At 53.1% G+C, this 18,628-nt stretch overlaps 2 protein-coding genes across 2 annotated transcripts; one reads left to right on the plus strand and one right to left on the minus strand.

Annotated features, from left to right (window-relative positions):
* Window positions 1-11,547: 11,547 nt before the first annotated feature.
* Mxd3 (MAX dimerization protein 3) lies at window positions 11,548-15,701 on the plus strand. Its single transcript, XM_052729478.1, has 6 exons — window positions 11,548-11,717; window positions 11,935-12,040; window positions 12,659-12,688; window positions 12,817-12,931; window positions 14,718-14,901; window positions 14,974-15,701. Exons 1-6 carry the CDS (start codon window positions 11,648-11,650, stop codon window positions 15,087-15,089), a joined length of 621 nt encoding a protein of 206 aa, XP_052585438.1. The 5' UTR covers window positions 11,548-11,647; the 3' UTR covers window positions 15,090-15,701.
* Window positions 15,622-18,547, minus strand: Prelid1 (PRELI domain containing 1). The gene is made up of 5 exons (XM_052729476.1): window positions 18,330-18,547; window positions 17,551-17,776; window positions 16,500-16,613; window positions 16,343-16,421; window positions 15,622-16,064 (listed from the first exon to the last, which is right to left on the minus strand). The coding sequence occupies exons 1-5, from the start codon at window positions 18,419-18,421 to the stop codon at window positions 15,922-15,924; spliced, it is 654 nt and encodes a 217-aa protein (XP_052585436.1). The 5' UTR covers window positions 18,422-18,547; the 3' UTR covers window positions 15,622-15,921.
* Between the last annotated feature and the right edge of the window lie 81 nt (window positions 18,548-18,628).

An 18,628-nucleotide genomic window follows, 5' to 3' on the forward strand; every position in this document is an offset into this window, starting at 1 on the left:
GAAGATTGTTTCTAAGTTCATACCCAGAGTTGTCTGTATTTTCACACAGGACAGGAATAAGGTTCCACAGTTAGTTTTTTGGCACATGTTCCTAAAAATGGAGTTACTTCATTTGACATTGAAGTGTAAATGTATATCCTGGTATCTGCTGTACAATGTGAGAAATACAAGCCAGCCAGTACATGTGGCCCCATTTCCCTTCCCCCAGAGATGAGGGTTGTTAAATTTTCTTCAGATTGTGCTGTATTTTAAAACTTATTTTAAGTAGTATTTGGATGTATTCCTTAGCTATCCAGCTCCACGCTGCTGTGGTGCCTCTGGACTTGGAGCCCAAGGTGCTTCCTGGCTGTCATGCTGGGGGTGTGGCCGCACTTATCACCCTACCCAGGACTATTAGGACATGTTCTTGAACTGTGTTCCCACACATCATGAGAAGTGGGGGCCTGTAGCTTATATACAGTTTCAGTTTTGCAAGCCAGGGCCACATTGCTTTCCAAAGTGGATTGTGTTTTTCCCTTCTGCCCGCTCCTTAGCACCTGGCATCAGAGTTCAGCTTGGGTGCAAAAGCTTTGCTGTGTGCTTTTCTGCGGCAGGCTGTGGGTCTCCACTTGATCCTGTGCTTGCTAGATGCTTTAGTACTGACCCCTTTTCTCTTGCTGATGTTCAGGGATCCTTATCTTCAGTTTCCTGGTTCTTTCCCACAGGCTAGACTTCCTGATTTGCTAATGATGTCATTGATGTGTACTCTACATTTACATGGCATTTATTAATCTTTTCCAAAGATGATTTTCCTAAAGGTTTTTAACTTTTGCCTTTAAAATTTTGCACTTTCCTGAAGCGGGACGGGCGCAGTGCTGACGTCACCATCCCTGCCGTCTCCACCCATTGTAGCAGAGCTTTTCTGACTCACTCATCCTCCAGCACCCATAGCTGGCTCCAGACACCCACTCTTGGTACTGTCACTTACCCTGCTCATCGGTTGGGATGCTTCTTTTCCCAGCGTCCTTCCAAGGGAGGTCATGTGAACCCTGGGGTTCAGCAGAGCTGGAGGACTCAAGGGTCCTCTCATCTGCCTGGATTGTGGTAGGACCCTGAGGCTGCAGAAATACCCGTGACTGAGGGCTGGAAAGAGCATTCACCTGTTAGATGGGGGGGCCTCAAGGACTGAAGAGCGAGCGGCCTCAAGCCTTAGACTGTCAACTGCTGGGGGTGGGGTTGTGTGAAAGAAATAAATACCTATTTGTTCAAACAAGTGTGAGTTGTGTGTTCTGTTACGGCTGAAAGCAGCCTCCCCCTGTCCCCTGTCCACCCTGGCCTGCATCTGATAAGTACACACATTTCGGTTAAAGGCACTTCCTAGGCAAGCCTCATGACCTAAATCCAGTCCACATGTAAGAGAGTCATCTAGCTGCAGAACGTAGTCCGGCACACACGAACCTGAACACCGAGGGGAGACAGAAGACCCGTCTGTGGAGAAAGCGAGAGTCCAGGCAACAGCTTTATGCCTTTGGAATGGGTGACTCTGGCTAAGGTATTCCATAGGCCCCTGAGTCCTCCCCCGCCTGCACTGATCCAGTTTAGACTTATATCCCAGTGCCTTCCTGGCTCTTCTCACAATGTCTTCCAAGAATAGGAAGCCACCATCACAGCTGGAATGGCTTACCCACTACAGGCGTGCTGTGAGGTCTTTCCTGGATGGCTTCTAGAGAGGGAGAGAAGAAATGTAATTACTAAGTAATAGTGGGCTTGTCTCTTGTTGATGAACACTCTAGCTGCTTCCTGCTGAGAAGGGGTGCCAGTCCAGGAGAGAAGGGATGCTTCTGACATGGTCCTGAGGCTGGTTCACACAGCTGTGGTAAAAATCCAGTGAGCAGTATACACTGTGGCTCTTACCTGTAGGAGCAGAGGGGCGGGGAGAATGCTAGAGGCCACTACAATATAGTCCCGTGTAGTGGCCTCTCCCACCAGTCAATCGGCAGGACGAAATGGAGTCCCATGAGACGGTAGGGAGATGCTGTAAGATGGCGGTAAGGACGCTACTCATCTAGGTCCCAAAGGGCTGTTTCTTGAACCTGGGGTCCTCCATTGGGTCTGTCCAGAGCTCAGCTTGTGCCTTTCAGTATTACCCCAAGCACGCGACTGGACATTGCCATGGTGGGGCCTTTCATCAAGAGACCTCCTTCCACAAGGTCCTGGGCCAAGACTGGCTGTGATCTTTCCAGCCTTACCAGTCTGACACTCTCAGTCTCTGACAGTGGGTACCCATGATTGAGGAGGGTCCGGCCAACAGAAGTATCTGCCTTTACCCTGCTTACTGGAGACCCTCCCTGCCTAGACTACTTCCAAGTACTACTTGGAAGCCTGTACCCACAATAAGTTTGTGTGTGTGCAATTGGAAGCAGACAATTTGGAAAACTAGATGCCCTGTATTTTCTTTAGGCTCCTCTAATGAGAAGGTTGTGAACATAGGTGGGTCTGAATTCCCTTACCCTCCTGTAAGAAAGCATCCAGGGTACTGGGGCTGAATCTCCTGACAAAAGAAAATCCAGGCTTTTTTTGTTTAAGATTCTAAGGGTGTGGGTTTGCTCAGTGTTGGAGAAGTCAGCTGAGTGGTGACACTGGGAACCTTGGAGCCAGTCTGTCCCATCTGTAACAACACCCTTTGTCACAGGATAACAACACCCTCCCACTCCTGGAGAAGCCCTGGCCACAGTGACCAGGCCAGCGGCAGGTTAAAGGGGTGGGTCAGGTGGTGAAGCAGCGTTGGGGACAAGGCAGGCAGAAGAACTAGACGCCATGCCAGCCACAACCGCCACAACCGTGGGAAGTGCGCACCGAGGAGAGTCCGTGTGTGTGTATGTGTCCCTGTGCTCAGAACAGTCTGATACCAGGGCCCTGGCACGCAAGCCTTTCCTGTTCTCCTGCCCTTACAGTAGAGAGTGGCTTCTCCCGCATCTGACGTGCCCCTCCATTGCTTCTGGGGGCTGCTCTGAAAGCGCTTCCTTTATTGACAACACTTGGCAGAAACACGGGACCCTGTAAGAGCCTATCAAGCCTCACCCAGCAGGAAACCTTCCCGTCTAGCTCTCAGCCCACAGGAGCATCTGCTCCCAAGTGTGGAGATGTGGAGATGGTCTACCCTGTCTGTCACTCATTAAGGAGTTACATAGTCTGATTGCTGTCTCCCACTAGAGGCCACTTTTTCATACTCTGGTTAGGCCAGGCCCACGTGCAGAGAATGATCCAGAAGATCTCCACAGTTAAGGACACGGTCTAGGGAAACCTTTGTAAATGACTACTCAACTGTAAGACATGGGGTGGGGGGCTGCTAACAGTATAGACCGCTCTTCCAAAAGACCTGGGTGCCTTTCACCTACATGATAGCTCACAACACCTGTAACTACAGTTTTAGGGGACCCAACACCCTCTCTGGCCTCCTTGGACACCAGGTATGCACATGGTGCATGGACACACATGCAGGCAAACACCATATACACCAAATAATAAAACTTAAAAACAATTTACTGGACATCTTCCAGATCTTTTTGCCAACATGGGCATGGGTACCTGTATTCTCTCCCTCCTCAGTGACCACGAAAGAGGATGGGCCTGTTTGGTAGATTTGCTCCATGGGGCTCTTTAATACCCTGTGGCCTTAATGAATTCCTAATTCAACATACAAAAAACAAAACAAAACAAAAACTGCTGGGCAGTGGTGGCGCACGCCTTTAATCCCAGCACTCGGAAGGCAGAGGCAGGCGGATCTCTGTGAGTTCAAGGCCAGCCTGGGCTACAGGCTACACAGAGAAACGCTGTCTTGAAAAATCAAAACCAAAACCAAAACCTTTGGAGTAAATGTTCTTTCCTTTTGACCCTTTTCCCCCCCCCCGAATTCATAATCTGTAAGGAAGAAGGATAAGTGTGCTGGGTAATTTACCACATGCACCCATAAATCCACAGAGAACGGAATGCTTTTTCCTCATCATAGAAACTAGAGCGTGAAGCAAAAGCCGGGGGGGGGGGGGGGGGGGATGCCCAGGGCAGGATGGGGCAGAAGCAAAAGCTGGGGGGGGGGATGCCCAGGGCAGGATGGGGCAGAAGCAAAAGCCGGGGGGGGGGGGGATGCCCAGGGCAGGATGGGGCAGAAGCAAAAGCTGGGGGGGGATGCCCAGGGCAGGATGGGGCAGAAGCAAAAGCTGGGGGGGGGATGCCCAGGGCAGGATGGGGGCAGAAGCAAAAGCCGGGGGGGGGATGCCCAGGGCAGGATGGGGCAGAAGCAAAAGCTGGGGGGGGGGGGGATGCCCAGGGCAGGATGGGGCAGAAGCAAAAGCCGGGGGGGGGGGGGATGCCCAGGGCAGGATGGGGCAGAAGCAAAAGCCGGCAGCAGGGAGCAAAGAACAGAGAAAAACGGGGCTGGAGATGCCAGGCAGAAAGAAGAGGCATTAAGACAGCGGGGGTGGGGTGGGGAGTTGGGGGGGGGGTGGGCAAGTCCAGCCTCCCACCCAAGCAGGCTGGCTCTCCGCAGCTGTTAATGGCAGAAGCTTGTCTAACACAGGGAGGGCCCGGGCTACTGGAAACTGATGTGTTCCCTAGCCCTCGTTATCTTCACGCTAGAGCAGTGGGTCACGACCTCTTTGGGTTTGAACGACCCTTTCACAGGGGACGCCTAAGACCATTAGAAAACAGATATTTACGTTATAATTCATAACAGTAGCAAAGCCGGGCGGTGGTGGCACACGCCTTTAGTCCCAGCACTTGGGAGGCAGAGGCAGGTGGACAAGACAGCCTGGTCTAGAGAGTGAGTTCCAGGACAGGAACCAAAACTACAAGAGAAACCCTGTCTCGGAAAAAACAAAAACAAAAACAAAAAAAACCAAAAAAAGTAACAGTAGCAAAATTACAGTTATGAGGCAGCAATGAAATAATTTTACGGTTGTGGCCACCACACCATGAGGAACTACACTAAGGGGCTGCAGCATTAGAAAGGTTGAGAACCTCTGTGAGAGAGGCACAAGGCTGGGAAAACAAGTTTCCTTTAGAAACCAGTAACTAGACCAATCAGGTTGGTAGTCCATGTAGACGCAGAGGCCGACAGGCAGGTTTCTCTTAAGTTCCAGGCAGCCAGGGTTATAGAGTGAGATCTTGTCTCAAAAACAAACAAACAAAAAGCAGTGCCCTGAACTTAAGCAAGCCTCCTACCCTGAGCAAACGCTCTTGGCATTTTCTTCCCTTCTCCCCGTCAGCTCGGGGACCTCCAGAGCCCAGTGTCCGCTGCAAGGCCAGCAGAAACATCTGCACATGTGACAGGGACATGGGGGAGCCTGTGTTGGAAAAGGGACATGTCTGTGGAGGGGGCACTTGTAAAGTCAGAGTGGTCATCCATCAGACAATCCAGCTAAGGGAGACGCTGTCTGCCACTCCTGCCCCCTCCCTCCAAGGTGACATACAGTGACAATGCCTTGAGACAGACCATCCACAGATACTCTTGAAAGCGCTAAGGAAGAGCAAGGACCATGTGGGTTCCAGACAAGCGCCAAAGCCCATCAGGGCACCACACCCAAGGATGCCTTCCTGCAGAGACAGGCCTTTCCCCTGAGCTGCCTGTCTTGGTTACCTTCCAACTGTGACAGGATACCATGACCAAGGCAACTTACAGATGCAAGTGTACTGCCAGGTGTGGTGGCACATACCTTTAATCAGCACTCGGGAGCCAGAGGTAGGAGGATCTCTGTAAGTTCAAGGTCAGCCTAGTCTACATAGTGAATTCCAGACCAGCTAAGACTATGATATGGTGAGACACTGTCTCACTAAGAAAAAAGCACTTATTTGGGGATTACAGTTTCAGAAATCTAAAGTCCATGACCACCACGGCGGGAAGCATGGCAGCAGGCAGGCATGGTGCTGGAGCAGCAGCTGAGAGCTTTTTTCTTGATCCACAAACATGAGGCAGAGCTAGCTGGCTGGGGAATCTGAAAACTCAAAACCGCCCCCAGTGATACATGTCCTCCAAGGCCACGCCTCCAAATCTTCCCTAAACAGTTCCACCACCAAGCTTTCAAATGTATGAGCCTATGGGGCCGTTCTCATTCAGACCACCACACTGTCTCCTCTTGAATTTCTGGCAGCCGCTCCCTCAAACTCAAAGCAAGCTGGGAGTCACTATTTTTTTTTTCAGGTTTTGCCTACATTCTAGAGCAGCTCAAGAAAAGGTTAAGAAAGCTGAGCAAGTCTTTCCTTCCCACACAGCCCACCCCAGGTGCCCACACTCGGTGATTCAAGGGCCTAAAGTTGGCTGCAGGGTGAGGCAGCTACAGGGCAGAATGACCTTCCCACCGACCTTTCCAGGTGTCTGCAGTGAGACTTCTGCCCTCTGCCAGGAAGATGCTCGTCTTGTGGGGTCCAGTTTGCCCTGTCTCAAGCTTAGAACTCACTAGTGGCCTCAGCCTGCCCTGGTTCTGGAGAACTCTGTCCAGCCATAATCCATCAAAACACCTGGTTCTGCCAGAGCCCAATCCCTACTCTTTTCACTCCCAGTGGAGACAGGGGCTGACTGAGGTTTTGTGGTAGGGGTTGGGAAAGGCTCCTTGCTCCAAAGGAGCCCTCGGTGTGCTGGGTGGTCATGTCCACTTCCAAGCCTTTTGCACAATCTGTAGTCAGAGCGATGACCTTGAGTAGGGGTCTTCTCGAGTTTCAGATGAGAGACCCCAAGAAATGTAACTGGGTGCTGCTAGTCGTCTAGGGGGTCACTGAGCTCATGCACAAACATGCTGGAGACTGAGCCATGAAAGCAACTTTACCCCTTTGGAATGGAAAGTGCCTAAGGCCAGGAGTCCACTAAACGGACGGGTGTTTGGAGGACTTCTGTGTTCCCCCCTTCCACTGCTGGTCCTGTTTAGAGACCCAGCCCTCCCTGCCTCCTTGATGTTTCTCTTTGCAGTGTCTTCCTGAAACAAGAAGCCAGCACCTCAGGAAGCCCGTTTTCACTGTTCTACCTGGGTCCTAACTCTTTCACGCAGATCCCACGAGGGAGGGGGATATCACCCCAAAAGGTGTCCTTTAACCTCCAGATGTGGCGGTGGCACCCACATGCCTGTGTACACACACGTACACGTACACGTACACACACACACACACACACACACACGCTTTTTAAAACAAGGGCAAAGCTGTTTCACTATGGGACGGACAGCCTAATGGGAAAATCAGGTGAAATAAATGTTGGCAGTTACCTGCATCGGTTTAGGACTGCAGTAGCACCTGAAGCTTCATGGCCCAAACAACAGACTATTACTGTCCCACAAGAAGGCTGGGAGGCAGGGCCACACCCCACCCTTTGTCTAGAGCGTGACTTTCCCTTCTAGCTAATGCTGATTTCCAGTCTTCGCAGTTCCTTGGCTTGCAGACACACCGCTGCAGTCTCTGATGCTGTGGTCACACAGCCATCTTCCTGCATACGTGTTTGTCTCCAGGCTTCCTGTTTTGATGAAGACACCAATCATATTCAACCATGCTACAATGATTAATTCTACACAGGCCTCATTTCCAAAGAGAGCAACAGCTGTTGTTAGGAGGTAGGACTGCAGTATGTATTTTCGGGAAACACTTGAACTTGATTAGTGATTAGAGAAAAGATCTCCTGAAGGGGCCGGGGAAGACGGTGGAGAAAGGGAAGAACTCACTGCTCTTGCAGAGGACCTGGGTTCAGCGCCTAGCGCCCACATGGTGGCTCCCAGCCACGTGTAACTCCAGATCCAGGAGGTGAGACCCCCTCTTCTGACCTCTGCAGACACGCACATGGTACACATGCAGGTAAACACTCATACACATAAAACAAACACATCCAATAACCACAGTACTAAGACAACCCAACAGATGGTTTTTCTGCTCTGCTTTGAAACAGGAAATGTTGGTAGCGCTGGTTCTCCATGCATACCTTTGGATTTCGTATCTCTGCATCCCGCGTACTATGATGGCTCTGTAGGTAATTAGGCCTACTGAGGCTGCATCTGCACCAGGCACATGGACTTTCCCTCCCTCTTTTTCCCTAAACAGTACAGTACATAGCGATGTCCTAGTTTGCCTTCCTGTTGCTGTGATAAACATTCTGACTAAAGCAACTTGGGGACGGTGAAAGGGCTTATTTCACCTTATTGGTTACAGTCCATGATTGAGGGAAGACAGGGCAGGACCATCAAGGAACAGCACTTACTGGCTTGTTCTCCACGGCTTTCTCGGCTACCTTTTTTTTTTTTTTTTTTTTTAATTTTACACAGCCCAGGCACACCTGCTTAGGGATGGTACCGCCCACAGTGGGCTGGACCCTCCTACAGCAATTAGCAACCAAGAAAACACCTCATAGCCATGGCCACAGGCCAATCTGATGGAGGCACTAAATGCCAAGGAAAGCATCCTAGGCCGGGGGCAGTGATGTGGGCAGGAAGGGCTGAAGGCTGGAAGTGGTAACTGCGGGAAGGAACAGCAGTCTTCACTGCTGCTTTGGCTGTGCTGCAGGTGGAACTCCCCACCTCACACATGCTGTGCCAGTGTTCAACAACAAAGTTCCTAGCCCGGGCTGGCCTCTGCCTCCCAAGTGCTGGGATTAAAGGCATACATGCCCCCTCCACCCCCACCGCACCAGCTACTCTTGATATTTAAAACTACTGGTGTAGCTCATTGGGTCAGCTCATTGCTAAGAACATGTGAGGTCCCAGGTTCAGTCCCCAGCACATTCACCTGCGCACGCACGCACGCGCGCGCGCGCACACACACACACACACACACACACACACACACACCCACACCCACACAGTGTTACAGTATGACTTAGGAAGTATAACATGTAGAAATAAAATATAATACTACTGGGAAGAAGGCTATTAGGAAGCAAATGGAAGCATGGTTTTCTGCCTTATCTTTCTACCAACCACACACACACACACACACACACACACACACACACACACACACACACACACACATCGTGGCACATTAATCCAAGGTAGACTGTGATCATCCAAAGATACATATTTCCTAAAGTAATCATTTAAAAGATCACCTGAGGGGGCTGGAGAGACGGAGCAGCAGTTAAGAGTTCTGGATGCGCTTCCAGAATCTGATCTCGGTTGGCTTCCCAGCACCCATATGGTGGTTCACAACCATCTGTGTCTCTAGTTCCAAGAATCTGGACTCACTCTTTTGGCATCCAGGGCACCAGGCACACACACACGTGCAGGCAAAATGCTCATCCACATGAAAAAATACTAATAAAAATCCACTTGAAAGAGGCAAGAAGCCACATAAGGTGCCACTGTGCTCGGACGGCCTGGGTGACATTCCCAGGTGGCCTCTGAACTGACTGCCACTGTCTGTCTCACCAGCCCCGTTTGAGTTTCTCAGTACTGTTTTCCACTGCTCCTGGGCCACGGTCTGGTAGAAAAAGCCTGGAGACTTCCTGGAGGAGGTGGCATTTGAGTGCAGCTGGTGGAGGCAGGGAGTGGGCAAGGGCGGGACCTGCTGAGGCGGCAGTGGAAGGGGCACTGCCCAGCTCCAGCTTGGACCTGAGGGTTGTTGGACCTATCACAGGCTTTAGCAGGGCATCACTTCTGCTAAGGAAGGCTGCTCTGCAGCAAGGGAAGGCTGAGAGGGAGGGAGTCCAGAGTCTGAGCCAGGTCCCCACACCCTGGTCTCTAACTCTTCCCACCTGCAGAGAGGACTGTGCAGGGTTTGAGGCAGGACCATCCCCTGAACTATCTGTAGGGTGAGATGGAAGGCTGCCTTCCTTGGGAATCCCTGTCTTACTTCTCATCCAAGGCACAAGTCCATCTTGGACTCTAGTACCTGACAAATTGCAACAAGGTAAACCCACCCCAATTTCTGTAACTGACAGGGCTGTGGATCCCCCCAGGCAGCACAGCACCCAGGGGATCTAGGGACAGTACTCTTTCTGCTGATGGAGCACAATACTGGGGCTTCTGTTGGGCCTGGGCCTGCAAAGCGTTTGCTGGAGCATTTTCTCACAGGGGCCTCCAAGCACCTTGCCCTTTCCCAGAAGTGTTCCGCACAGCTCAGAGGATGAAGTGGCCGCTCAGTTCCTATTCAGTGTGGGCCCTACTTACATCACCAGACCTTCCCTCTGCTGGACCTTTTCTTGGAGAGCCTTTCTGTGTCCAGTCTGCTCTGAGTCCACCTGGGTGCCAGATGTATGATGAGGTTTGTGCCTGCACTGTGTGTGTGCTGTCTTAGACAAGTAAAATTAGACACTGATTGGTTATATGGTGCTCACCTGTAACCCCAGTGTTTTGGAGGTGGAAGGAATATCAGGATGTCGTCATCTCTGGCTACATAGTGAGTCTGAAGCTTGATTGTTGGACATGACACCCGGCGTCACTCTCTTCCAAAAGGAATTCATCCTCAAGCTGTATGAGGTTGATTGCTGAGGGGAGTTTTAGGGGCCATCCACCTGTCCTGTGTCTGGGCAGCTCTTCTCCATAGCTACAAAGGTTTTGTTTCAATCTACAAACTGTTACATAGCAGCAGCAATTCTTAGCTAACAGTTGGTTTCTCTGGCAGTGACCCTTCAGAAAGCCTCTTCGGAAGGGGCCTGATTGGCACGTGCCTGTCTTTGCCTAGGCCACCTTTTCATAGTCTCCCCTCTCTGCTCTAGGGGACTCTCAGAATGCCCCACCCTTCCTGACTAGGTGTGGCTACCGCTGGTGGTATTGTTCCAGCAGCCTTCTCCGCGAGGCTGGCAGTCTTGTTCTCGATGGGCCTCCCAGGAGCGGGCTGTTGGGTTGCAATGGCCCTAATGAGAGAGGGCTGCTTGCTTTCTGAGCACTACACAGGCATAGGTCTGACCCCTCCGCAACGCTGTCTCAGGGTCCCCGAGTTGTCACACTTAGCAGTGACGGGAGAAGAACCCGATTCCGTCACTCCAGAATCCAGATGCTGTGTTTCGTGCCCTGGCTTGGGAAGCTGTTACCTACCGACGTACTCACGATGACATTAGCGTCCCAGCAAATGACGGGAGAGACAGGAGAGATTCTCATTCGAGTCAACGGTGGAAGCTGAAGCCCCGCGAGGACTCACGAGGGGCAGATGCGGGACAGACAGCACCGTGTCCTGCGCCCGCGCCCCTCCGCAGGCGCGTGCGCATCGCCATCCTTCTCCGCTCGCCCCCGCCCTCATCGTCCGGGTTTTCAAATTTGAAACCTGCGGCTTTTCCCGCCCGAGCCGGGGCCCCGCGGCGGGAGAGGGCGGGGCCGCGCGCCAGCCAACCCTGTCTCGGAGGCTCGCGGCCCGCCCCGAGGATGTGGCCGCGCCCGCGCGCACGTGCAGCCCAGGCCCGCGCGACTGCGGGTGGCAGCAGCGTGGGCAGCTCGCAGCGCCCGGTGTCCAGGCTGTCCGGCCCGGCTGAGCGCTTGTCACCAGGGGCAGGAGCTGCGGACTGAGATAGACTGGGCGGGAAGAGGCGGGACGGGCGGGGCAGGGCGGGGCGGCCGCGGTTCCCAGGGGCGGGGCCGGGGCGGGGCGGCCGGGGGCGGGGCGGGCCCTATGTTTGTGGCACCGTGTCAGTTACATTGAAACAAAAGTTGTTCCGCGGCTGCCAGGGCCAGCATCCCCGGCCCGCTCGACGCTGGCTGTCGCCGACATGGAACCCGTGGCCAGCAACATCCAGGTCCTGCTGCAGGCGGCGGAGTTCCTGGAGAGGCGCGAGAGAGGTGAGGACAGACCCGGCGCGCGCGGGCAGGATTTGGCTCCCAACTTGGACAGAGCACGGCTTGAGGGCAGCTGGCGCGCTGCCGCCCGCACATCCACAGGAGTACGCGGGCGGCAGAGCAGGGAGTGATTGAAGAAAGGGTTCTGGCGCCAAAAGCCTTTCCTTGATCACGCCGTGCCAGGGGCTCTGGCTGACGAGCTGCGTCCTCTCTCTGGCAGAGGCGGAGCACGGCTACGCATCCTTGTGTCCGCACTACAGCTCCCGGGCTGTCTACAGGAGGAGGAAGCGACCCCTGCAAACTCCTGGCGCGCTGAACAGTGGGCGGTGAGCAGGGATGGGGCAGTGTGAGGAGGGGCGCTAGTCCTCAGCCTGCCCATTTAATCCTCTTCTCACTTCCTTCTGTTTGCCCTTCTGGGCCAGGTACCCTATTCCATCTGCTCTCTCTCCAGACGTGTGTGTGTGTGTGTGTGTGTGTGTGTGTGTGTGTGTGTGTGTGTGTGTGTGTGTGGTGTCTACTCACAGACTCCCAGAGCATCTTTGATGTACCAGAAACTGTAACAAGATAGTTCTGAGTCCCCCTTCCACTCACACTCCTACAGACTTCTGCGATTTTGTCCTTTTGCATGTGCAGTTCCTGTTAAATGTTTTCCCCTTGGCTGACTTCTCTGGCAGACTTGTTTTTGGATCAGGTGTCACATCTGTCCAGGGACCCCGTCTTGCTTGGCTGTCAGGGGAGACCCTACAACTACCTGGGCAGGTGTCCTGTATCCTCTGGTGTATGTGTCTTGTCACTGCCTGGGGTTTTGGTACCTAGATGAGCCCTCACAAAAGGCTTACTTGGCACAGATATCCGTAGTGAACTTGGAGCCACCCAATAGCCTGGGACTGAGGATTAGGTCGGTGCCAACTGCCCCTCACTTCATCTCCTTTTGGCATTGGCAGGTCTGTGCACAATGAGTTGGAGAAACGCAGGTGAGTGCCAACCTGGCCCTGACAGGACCAGGTCCCAAAGACGGTTTCTCTCAGACCTTTCCTCCCTTGCTATCCCTCTGCCTGGTGAGGTGGGGCTGGCACTGCCCTCCAGACCCCTTTACCTGCAGGAGGGCCCAGCTTAAGCGGTGCCTGGAGCAGCTGAGGCAGCAGATGCCCCTGGGGGTTGACTGTACCCGATATACCACACTGAGCCTGCTGCGCCGGGCCAGGATGCATATCCAGGTAAGGTGCTGTCTCCCCAGTATCCTTCTTAGATTGTGGGATAATGTGGTGTGGAGGGCCTGGCTGGAGCTTGGAGACCTGCCCCCATCCTATGTGACTTGAGACAATCCTCCATGCTTTTAGTTTCCAAATCTATCAAATGGGAAGAAGGCAGAAACTGGGCTGTTCTGAGGCCTTGTAAACATTCCTTTTGTTATGGTACTATTTAGGTCCTAGCTGTTAGATCTTCCAAAAGTGTTTCCTCTTCAGTTCCGCCGAGAGTATATGGCTGTTGAAAATAGTCTGTTGTAAACCGTTTGGTGGACTGGAGAGGGCTGGTGCCCTCTCCCCCCACCTTCCGGGCTTACTGGGTTTGGGTTCTGCTGGTACCATGAAGGTGGCTGGAGGCCCGGAAGCAAAGGACCGAGGTGAACCGCTAACTGGTCCCACCTGGCCCTGTCACTGCTTGGGTAGGATTGCAGGCCCCCTGGCGGACAGGAGTGGGTATGCAGATGCCAAGGCCCAGGCTGTGCCAGCCATGTGGGCATTTTAGAAGCTGCCTTGGAAACAAAAGAGAATTTATCCTGCCTTCTGGGCCCATTTGATGAGAGGAAACAGACACAGTCAGACTGGAGGTACAACAGGTGAGAGGCAGACTCAGAACCAAGATAATGCCGGACCTGCTTATCAACAGACCTTTATAAGCACTGCTGTCAGTCTCTAGTCAAGGGCCACGACAATCAGTGCCATCAGCAAATAAATCGTGGCTGTGGGATGTATTTGCACTGTCACAGAGGTGCACGCTGTCACTTTCATGGTTCTGGTTGTCACATAGGCTCTGGTTTCTCCCATGGAACTCCTTTGACCTCATTTTCAGGTAGATGAAATGTGCTACTCAGGTGTCAGATGCCACATGGCAAGACCTGGGCAGCAGCTCCTAGGCTTCCCTTCTGGCCTGGTGTCTACCAGGCTGCTTTCTACTCTGCATGTAGATCTAGTGAGGTCCATCTCCAGCTGGAAACTCTGACAGGGCAGCCTCAGCACCTAGGGAACTCAAGCCTCTCCCTAATGCAGGCCTTGAGTTTTTGGGCTCCACACAGCCCCATAACATCTTTTTAGGGTTCTCTCTCTGCCTACCACAGACAAATCGGGACTCTGCAAGCTTCCCAGGGTCCTCTGCCTTGGTAGTAACCGAACCCCACATCTTAGTCTAAGTGAGGACACATCCTTCAGTACCTTGTCTTGAATGTTCTGGCTTATTCTCTTCTTTTTAAAAAAACAAAATTATCTGTGTGGGAGAAGGATCAAACCCAGGGCCTTGCACGTGCTAGGCAAACACTTTACCATGGAGCTGCTCACCTGGTAAACCAGTAGCCTCTAGCCTGTAGTCCAAAATTTAATTAGGTGGCAGTGCTTCCAAGTACACTTGACATGAGAAGTCTGGTTTTCCACCATGTAAATGGAGGGGTCGGTCAGACAGTGCCGTGACCACGTGCAGCATCGGGGCTGCAGTTAGGTGGCTCTGTTACCAGATTTGCCGGTTAGGATACCAGTCTACGAGTCTGTACTGACATTGTATTCCACCTTGTTCTGTGACTATGCCGAGAGGCATTTGAAATTGGGGTACCCTGCCATCCACACAGATCTATGTAGATAGAAAGGCAGGAGGTAGCGGCCTCCTGGAGGATGTGAACCATCTTGGGTCCGTTTATGTGGCTGCCTGTCTAGCATAGACAAAGGCCCTGGTGGCCACAGAAAGGCCAGGCCCCAGGCAGCTGACCCAGTCCCTGCTCTGGGGGTTCTGCAGAAACTGGAAGAGCAGGAGCAGCAGGCCCAGCGGCTCAAGGAGAAGCTTCGCAGCAAACAGCAGAGTCTGCAGCAGCAGTTGGAACAGCTCCAGGGGCTGCCGGGGGCTGCAGAGCGGGAACGGCTGCGAGCAGACAGCCTGGACTCTTCTGTTCTGTCCTCTGAGCGCTCGGACTCGGACCAAGGTGAGTGCCACACAGGGGGCAGGGCTGGGTGGGGGGCCGTGGGCGGGGCTCCTGATGTGTTTCTCTCTGCAGAGGATGTGGAGGTGGACGTGGAGAGCCTGGTGTTCGGGACTGAGAATGAGCTGCTTCAGAGCTTCAGCCCTGGCCAGGGCCTCAGCTACTCACACAGCACCAGTACCTGGCTATGACGCTGGCTGCCCAGAGTACCCTTTACTCCCTCTGGACTGAGCCTGCCAGGCAGTGGCCCCACACAAGTCCCAAGGTCTGCTTAGAGTCACTTGTTGGAGGAGGCTACAGAGATCCTTGTGTGGGCACAGGGCTCTCTGGACTCAGCTGCATAGCTTGAGCCCCGGCCACCCTCCCCATTCCCCAGGGCATTTTAGGTAGCCCTTGGCTCTGCTTTGCTGTCCACCATGGGACAGGAAGCCTGTAGACCTCTTGTTCCTGGGCAAAGCCCCAGGCCTCTGCCCCACATATACTGCAAAGTATTTTCATTAAAATCCTCTTTCGTAAGTTCCCGTCCATGGTTTTGCCTGATGAGATGGAGGAAGTCCCAGCCACCACTGGAAAAGAGGAAATAAGATCAGTAGCTGCCAAACATGGTCCTGTGCTGGGCAGTGAACCTCCAACACAGTGCAGCGGCTGCTGTTTGTGGAGCCGAGGCAGCGATGTGACTTGCGGGAGGTCCAGATCCAAACCAAAGCTATCTGACTCCGGAACTGGGGCCAATCAAATCAAGTGTTTATTGAGTGCCTGTTATGTGCTAAATATTGTTCAGAGAGTAAAACAAGGAGCCCTGCCCTCGTGGAGCGTACAGTCTATCATGTATGACCACTTCACCTGCACACTGCTTTGACCCTTTCTGCCCAACGGGGTAAAAGGAGGCTGGACTCAGGAGACACTGAGCCAGGTGTACCGCAGATGCGGACGAGGACACCGCCCTACCCCACCACCCAGACAGCAGAGAGGGCTGGAGGTGGATTTTTAATAATCAAGTACACTGAGGAGAAGGAGAGGGAGCTACACCAGCTGCTGCTGCTGCTGCTTGGTGGCGGCCTTGTTGGCCAGGTCCTTGGCCTTCTCTGTAGCTGCCAGTGCTGTCTCCTTGGCTTTCTCTTTGGCTTCTTTGGCTGTCTCAACAAGTGTTTTGGAAGGGGCCTCACCTGTGGCAAATGACAGGAGGCTGGCTTCAGATGACGGCTAGAAGACCCACTCAATCCCTCCTCAACCATGGCAGTCACTGTTTATGGGCCAGGCTTCTTAGGAATGGAGTAGTGTCCTGTTTCTTGATCCCCCACCCTTCCAGGCACATACAAGAGCCTCGGGCTCAGATCTGGGCAGTGACTGGCACAATACCTCACTGGTCAAATTGAGGTAGGATCATCCTAGCCACTGCCAGTGAGGGTCCCTTAGCCCCCCACGAAGTGTCCAGGGCTCTCACCTTGTAGCTTGGCCAAGATGTACTCAAAGCCCTTCATTGTCTTGGTCACATTGCTTTTGAACCGGGCAAGACCAAACTCCTGGCAGGAGAAGGAAGAACATGGGAGAGCTGCTCAATGACCCAGATCCCAGCCTGGCCCAACCCCTAAATCTCTTACCTGGACAGCTCTAGAGACGCCAAATAAGCTAGAGGAGACCCAGGCTTCCCGACGGATTTCGGTCCAGCCGCTGTTGTCGGGGTTCACACAGTAAACACAGCGCTCCTCCACCACCTGCACAGGAAATCAGCCTTTGTTTTGCCCACTTCCACAGACTCAGACCCGTCTCTACGGTGCCACCCCAGCCAGTACCACATTCCTGCACATGACACTGGGTGATCCTTGCCTCGTTCACAAGGGGAAAGCAATGAAAAGAAAGTTCTTTCTATTATGTATTCCTAGACCCAAAGAAAAGCCATTCAGCCGGGCGGTGGTGGCGCACGCCTTTAATCCCAGCACTCGGGGAGGCAGAGCCAGGTGGATCTCTGTGAGTTTGAGGCCAGCCTGGTCTACAGAGCGAGATCCAGGAAAGGCACAAAGCTACACAGAGAAACCCTGCCTTGGAAAAAAAAAAAAACAAAACAAAGAAAAAAAAAAGGCATTCTGCCTCTACAACTTCTCTGTTGACCCTTAAAAGTAGAACACAGTCTCTTGGGATCAGCCAGTATTCCAGCCTGATCCTGGGTTTTGCTTAGGGCCTATAGATTTAGACATGTGCAGTGTTTCTAGGCCTTCTGCTTCCTGATATTCTACACACACACAAAACCATCTGATCATAATCACAGCTTTTATTATCAAAGTGAGTGGCAACTTCCTGAAGAGCAGAGATAGTAGTCACAAACATACCACTGTGCTGGTTACCTGTCAAGTCACTGCCTCCTCCCCTCCCCCATCATTCCTGAAAGCCCACCCTATATGTATGCATGTCACACACCAACCAAGTGTTTTGTGCACAGCACTTAAAACAAGCTCTGAAAAGAGGTGATTTCCCCCACCATCTGAGATCCAAGGGACAGGCACAGAAAGGCTGACCAACCGAAAAGGGGACAATCTGAGGGTATAACTCTAAGACTTTGCTCATTAATATTCTAAACTTGCTTCAGACCACAGTAGTTTCCACAACTCTGAGATCTGAAGGGCAACTATTTTGAGGGACCAAAGGTGGTCTCACCATCAGCCGGGCGTGGTTGATGTTCCAGGTGAAGGTGGTCATGGTCTGATTCTGTGGGTCCACGATAGAGTCCTCCAGGATGTACACCGAGTGAGCAACGTTGGCAGGAAACAGTCGCTCTGCCCAACGTGGCATCCTATTGGTCTTGGTCAGGAGTCTCCGGGACAGCAGCTTCTGGTCGGGGGTCACCTCCCGATGCACTATGTCTTCCGTTAAGACATGTTTGCTGCAGGTGTTAAAATAAAGATGATTATCAGAAGTCTACTCCTGAGAAGCTGTCTACTACAGGTTTCCATTTGGAGCCTCCAGTTCGTGGCTTCCTGTAATCTGGCAGAGCGCTCTGTTCTCGGGTTCAGAGTGAAGAGTATACTGAACCTATCCCCGGGGGCAAATTCCAGTTCCCTCCCCCTCCCTGACCTGGTTTCTGAGGCTTTCCAATCTCTCAAGATTTGTACCACTAGAGAGCGCTACGGGCAGGTGAGCAGGCCATCGCCAGGATTTCCAACCCCAAGATAACTCCCATACCGCCGCCTCTTCCTGTCTTACCCCCTTGAGATCACAAATTAGAAATCTAGAGCCTCACATAAATCATAAACTGGCCAGTCTTCTTCGAGGACCTCGCAGGCTTGGCCTGGTCCTAATCTTAGTAAGGACTTTGTGCCCTAACTGTGGCCACAGTTTCAGAGATACCCCACGTCGGATTGGCTGTCAAGGACAGCCTACACTCCGATCTCCAAACGGAGAGAGGAGGGCAGTTCGCTCTACCCACCGCCACGTACCTATAGGGATTCGGGTACCGTTGCCAGAAGGCAGCGAACACTTGGTCCCAGGAACTTCGGAGCACGCTCTGGCCCAGGAAATACTTCACCATCGTCCCGACCCGGGCGGGCTCAGCACCCGTGCAGCATCAGGGTGAAGAGCCCGGGGGTGGGGGGGCACGTATGTCGGTGCACGCCCGCCAGGCTCGCAGTTCAGTCACCGCCGCGCCGCGCCCAGGTCCCTACCGCCGCCATGAGGGACTATAAGACTGCGCGACGCTTCCGGCGCCGGCCGCGGAGGATCGGCCGCTTCCGGCGCT

The sequence above is a fragment of the Peromyscus californicus genome, unplaced genomic scaffold (genome assembly GCF_007827085.1).
Source record: "Peromyscus californicus insignis strain IS unplaced genomic scaffold, ASM782708v3 Scaffold_8__1_contigs__length_139910024, whole genome shotgun sequence".
NCBI classification, from domain to species: Eukaryota; Metazoa; Chordata; class Mammalia; order Rodentia; family Cricetidae; genus Peromyscus; species Peromyscus californicus.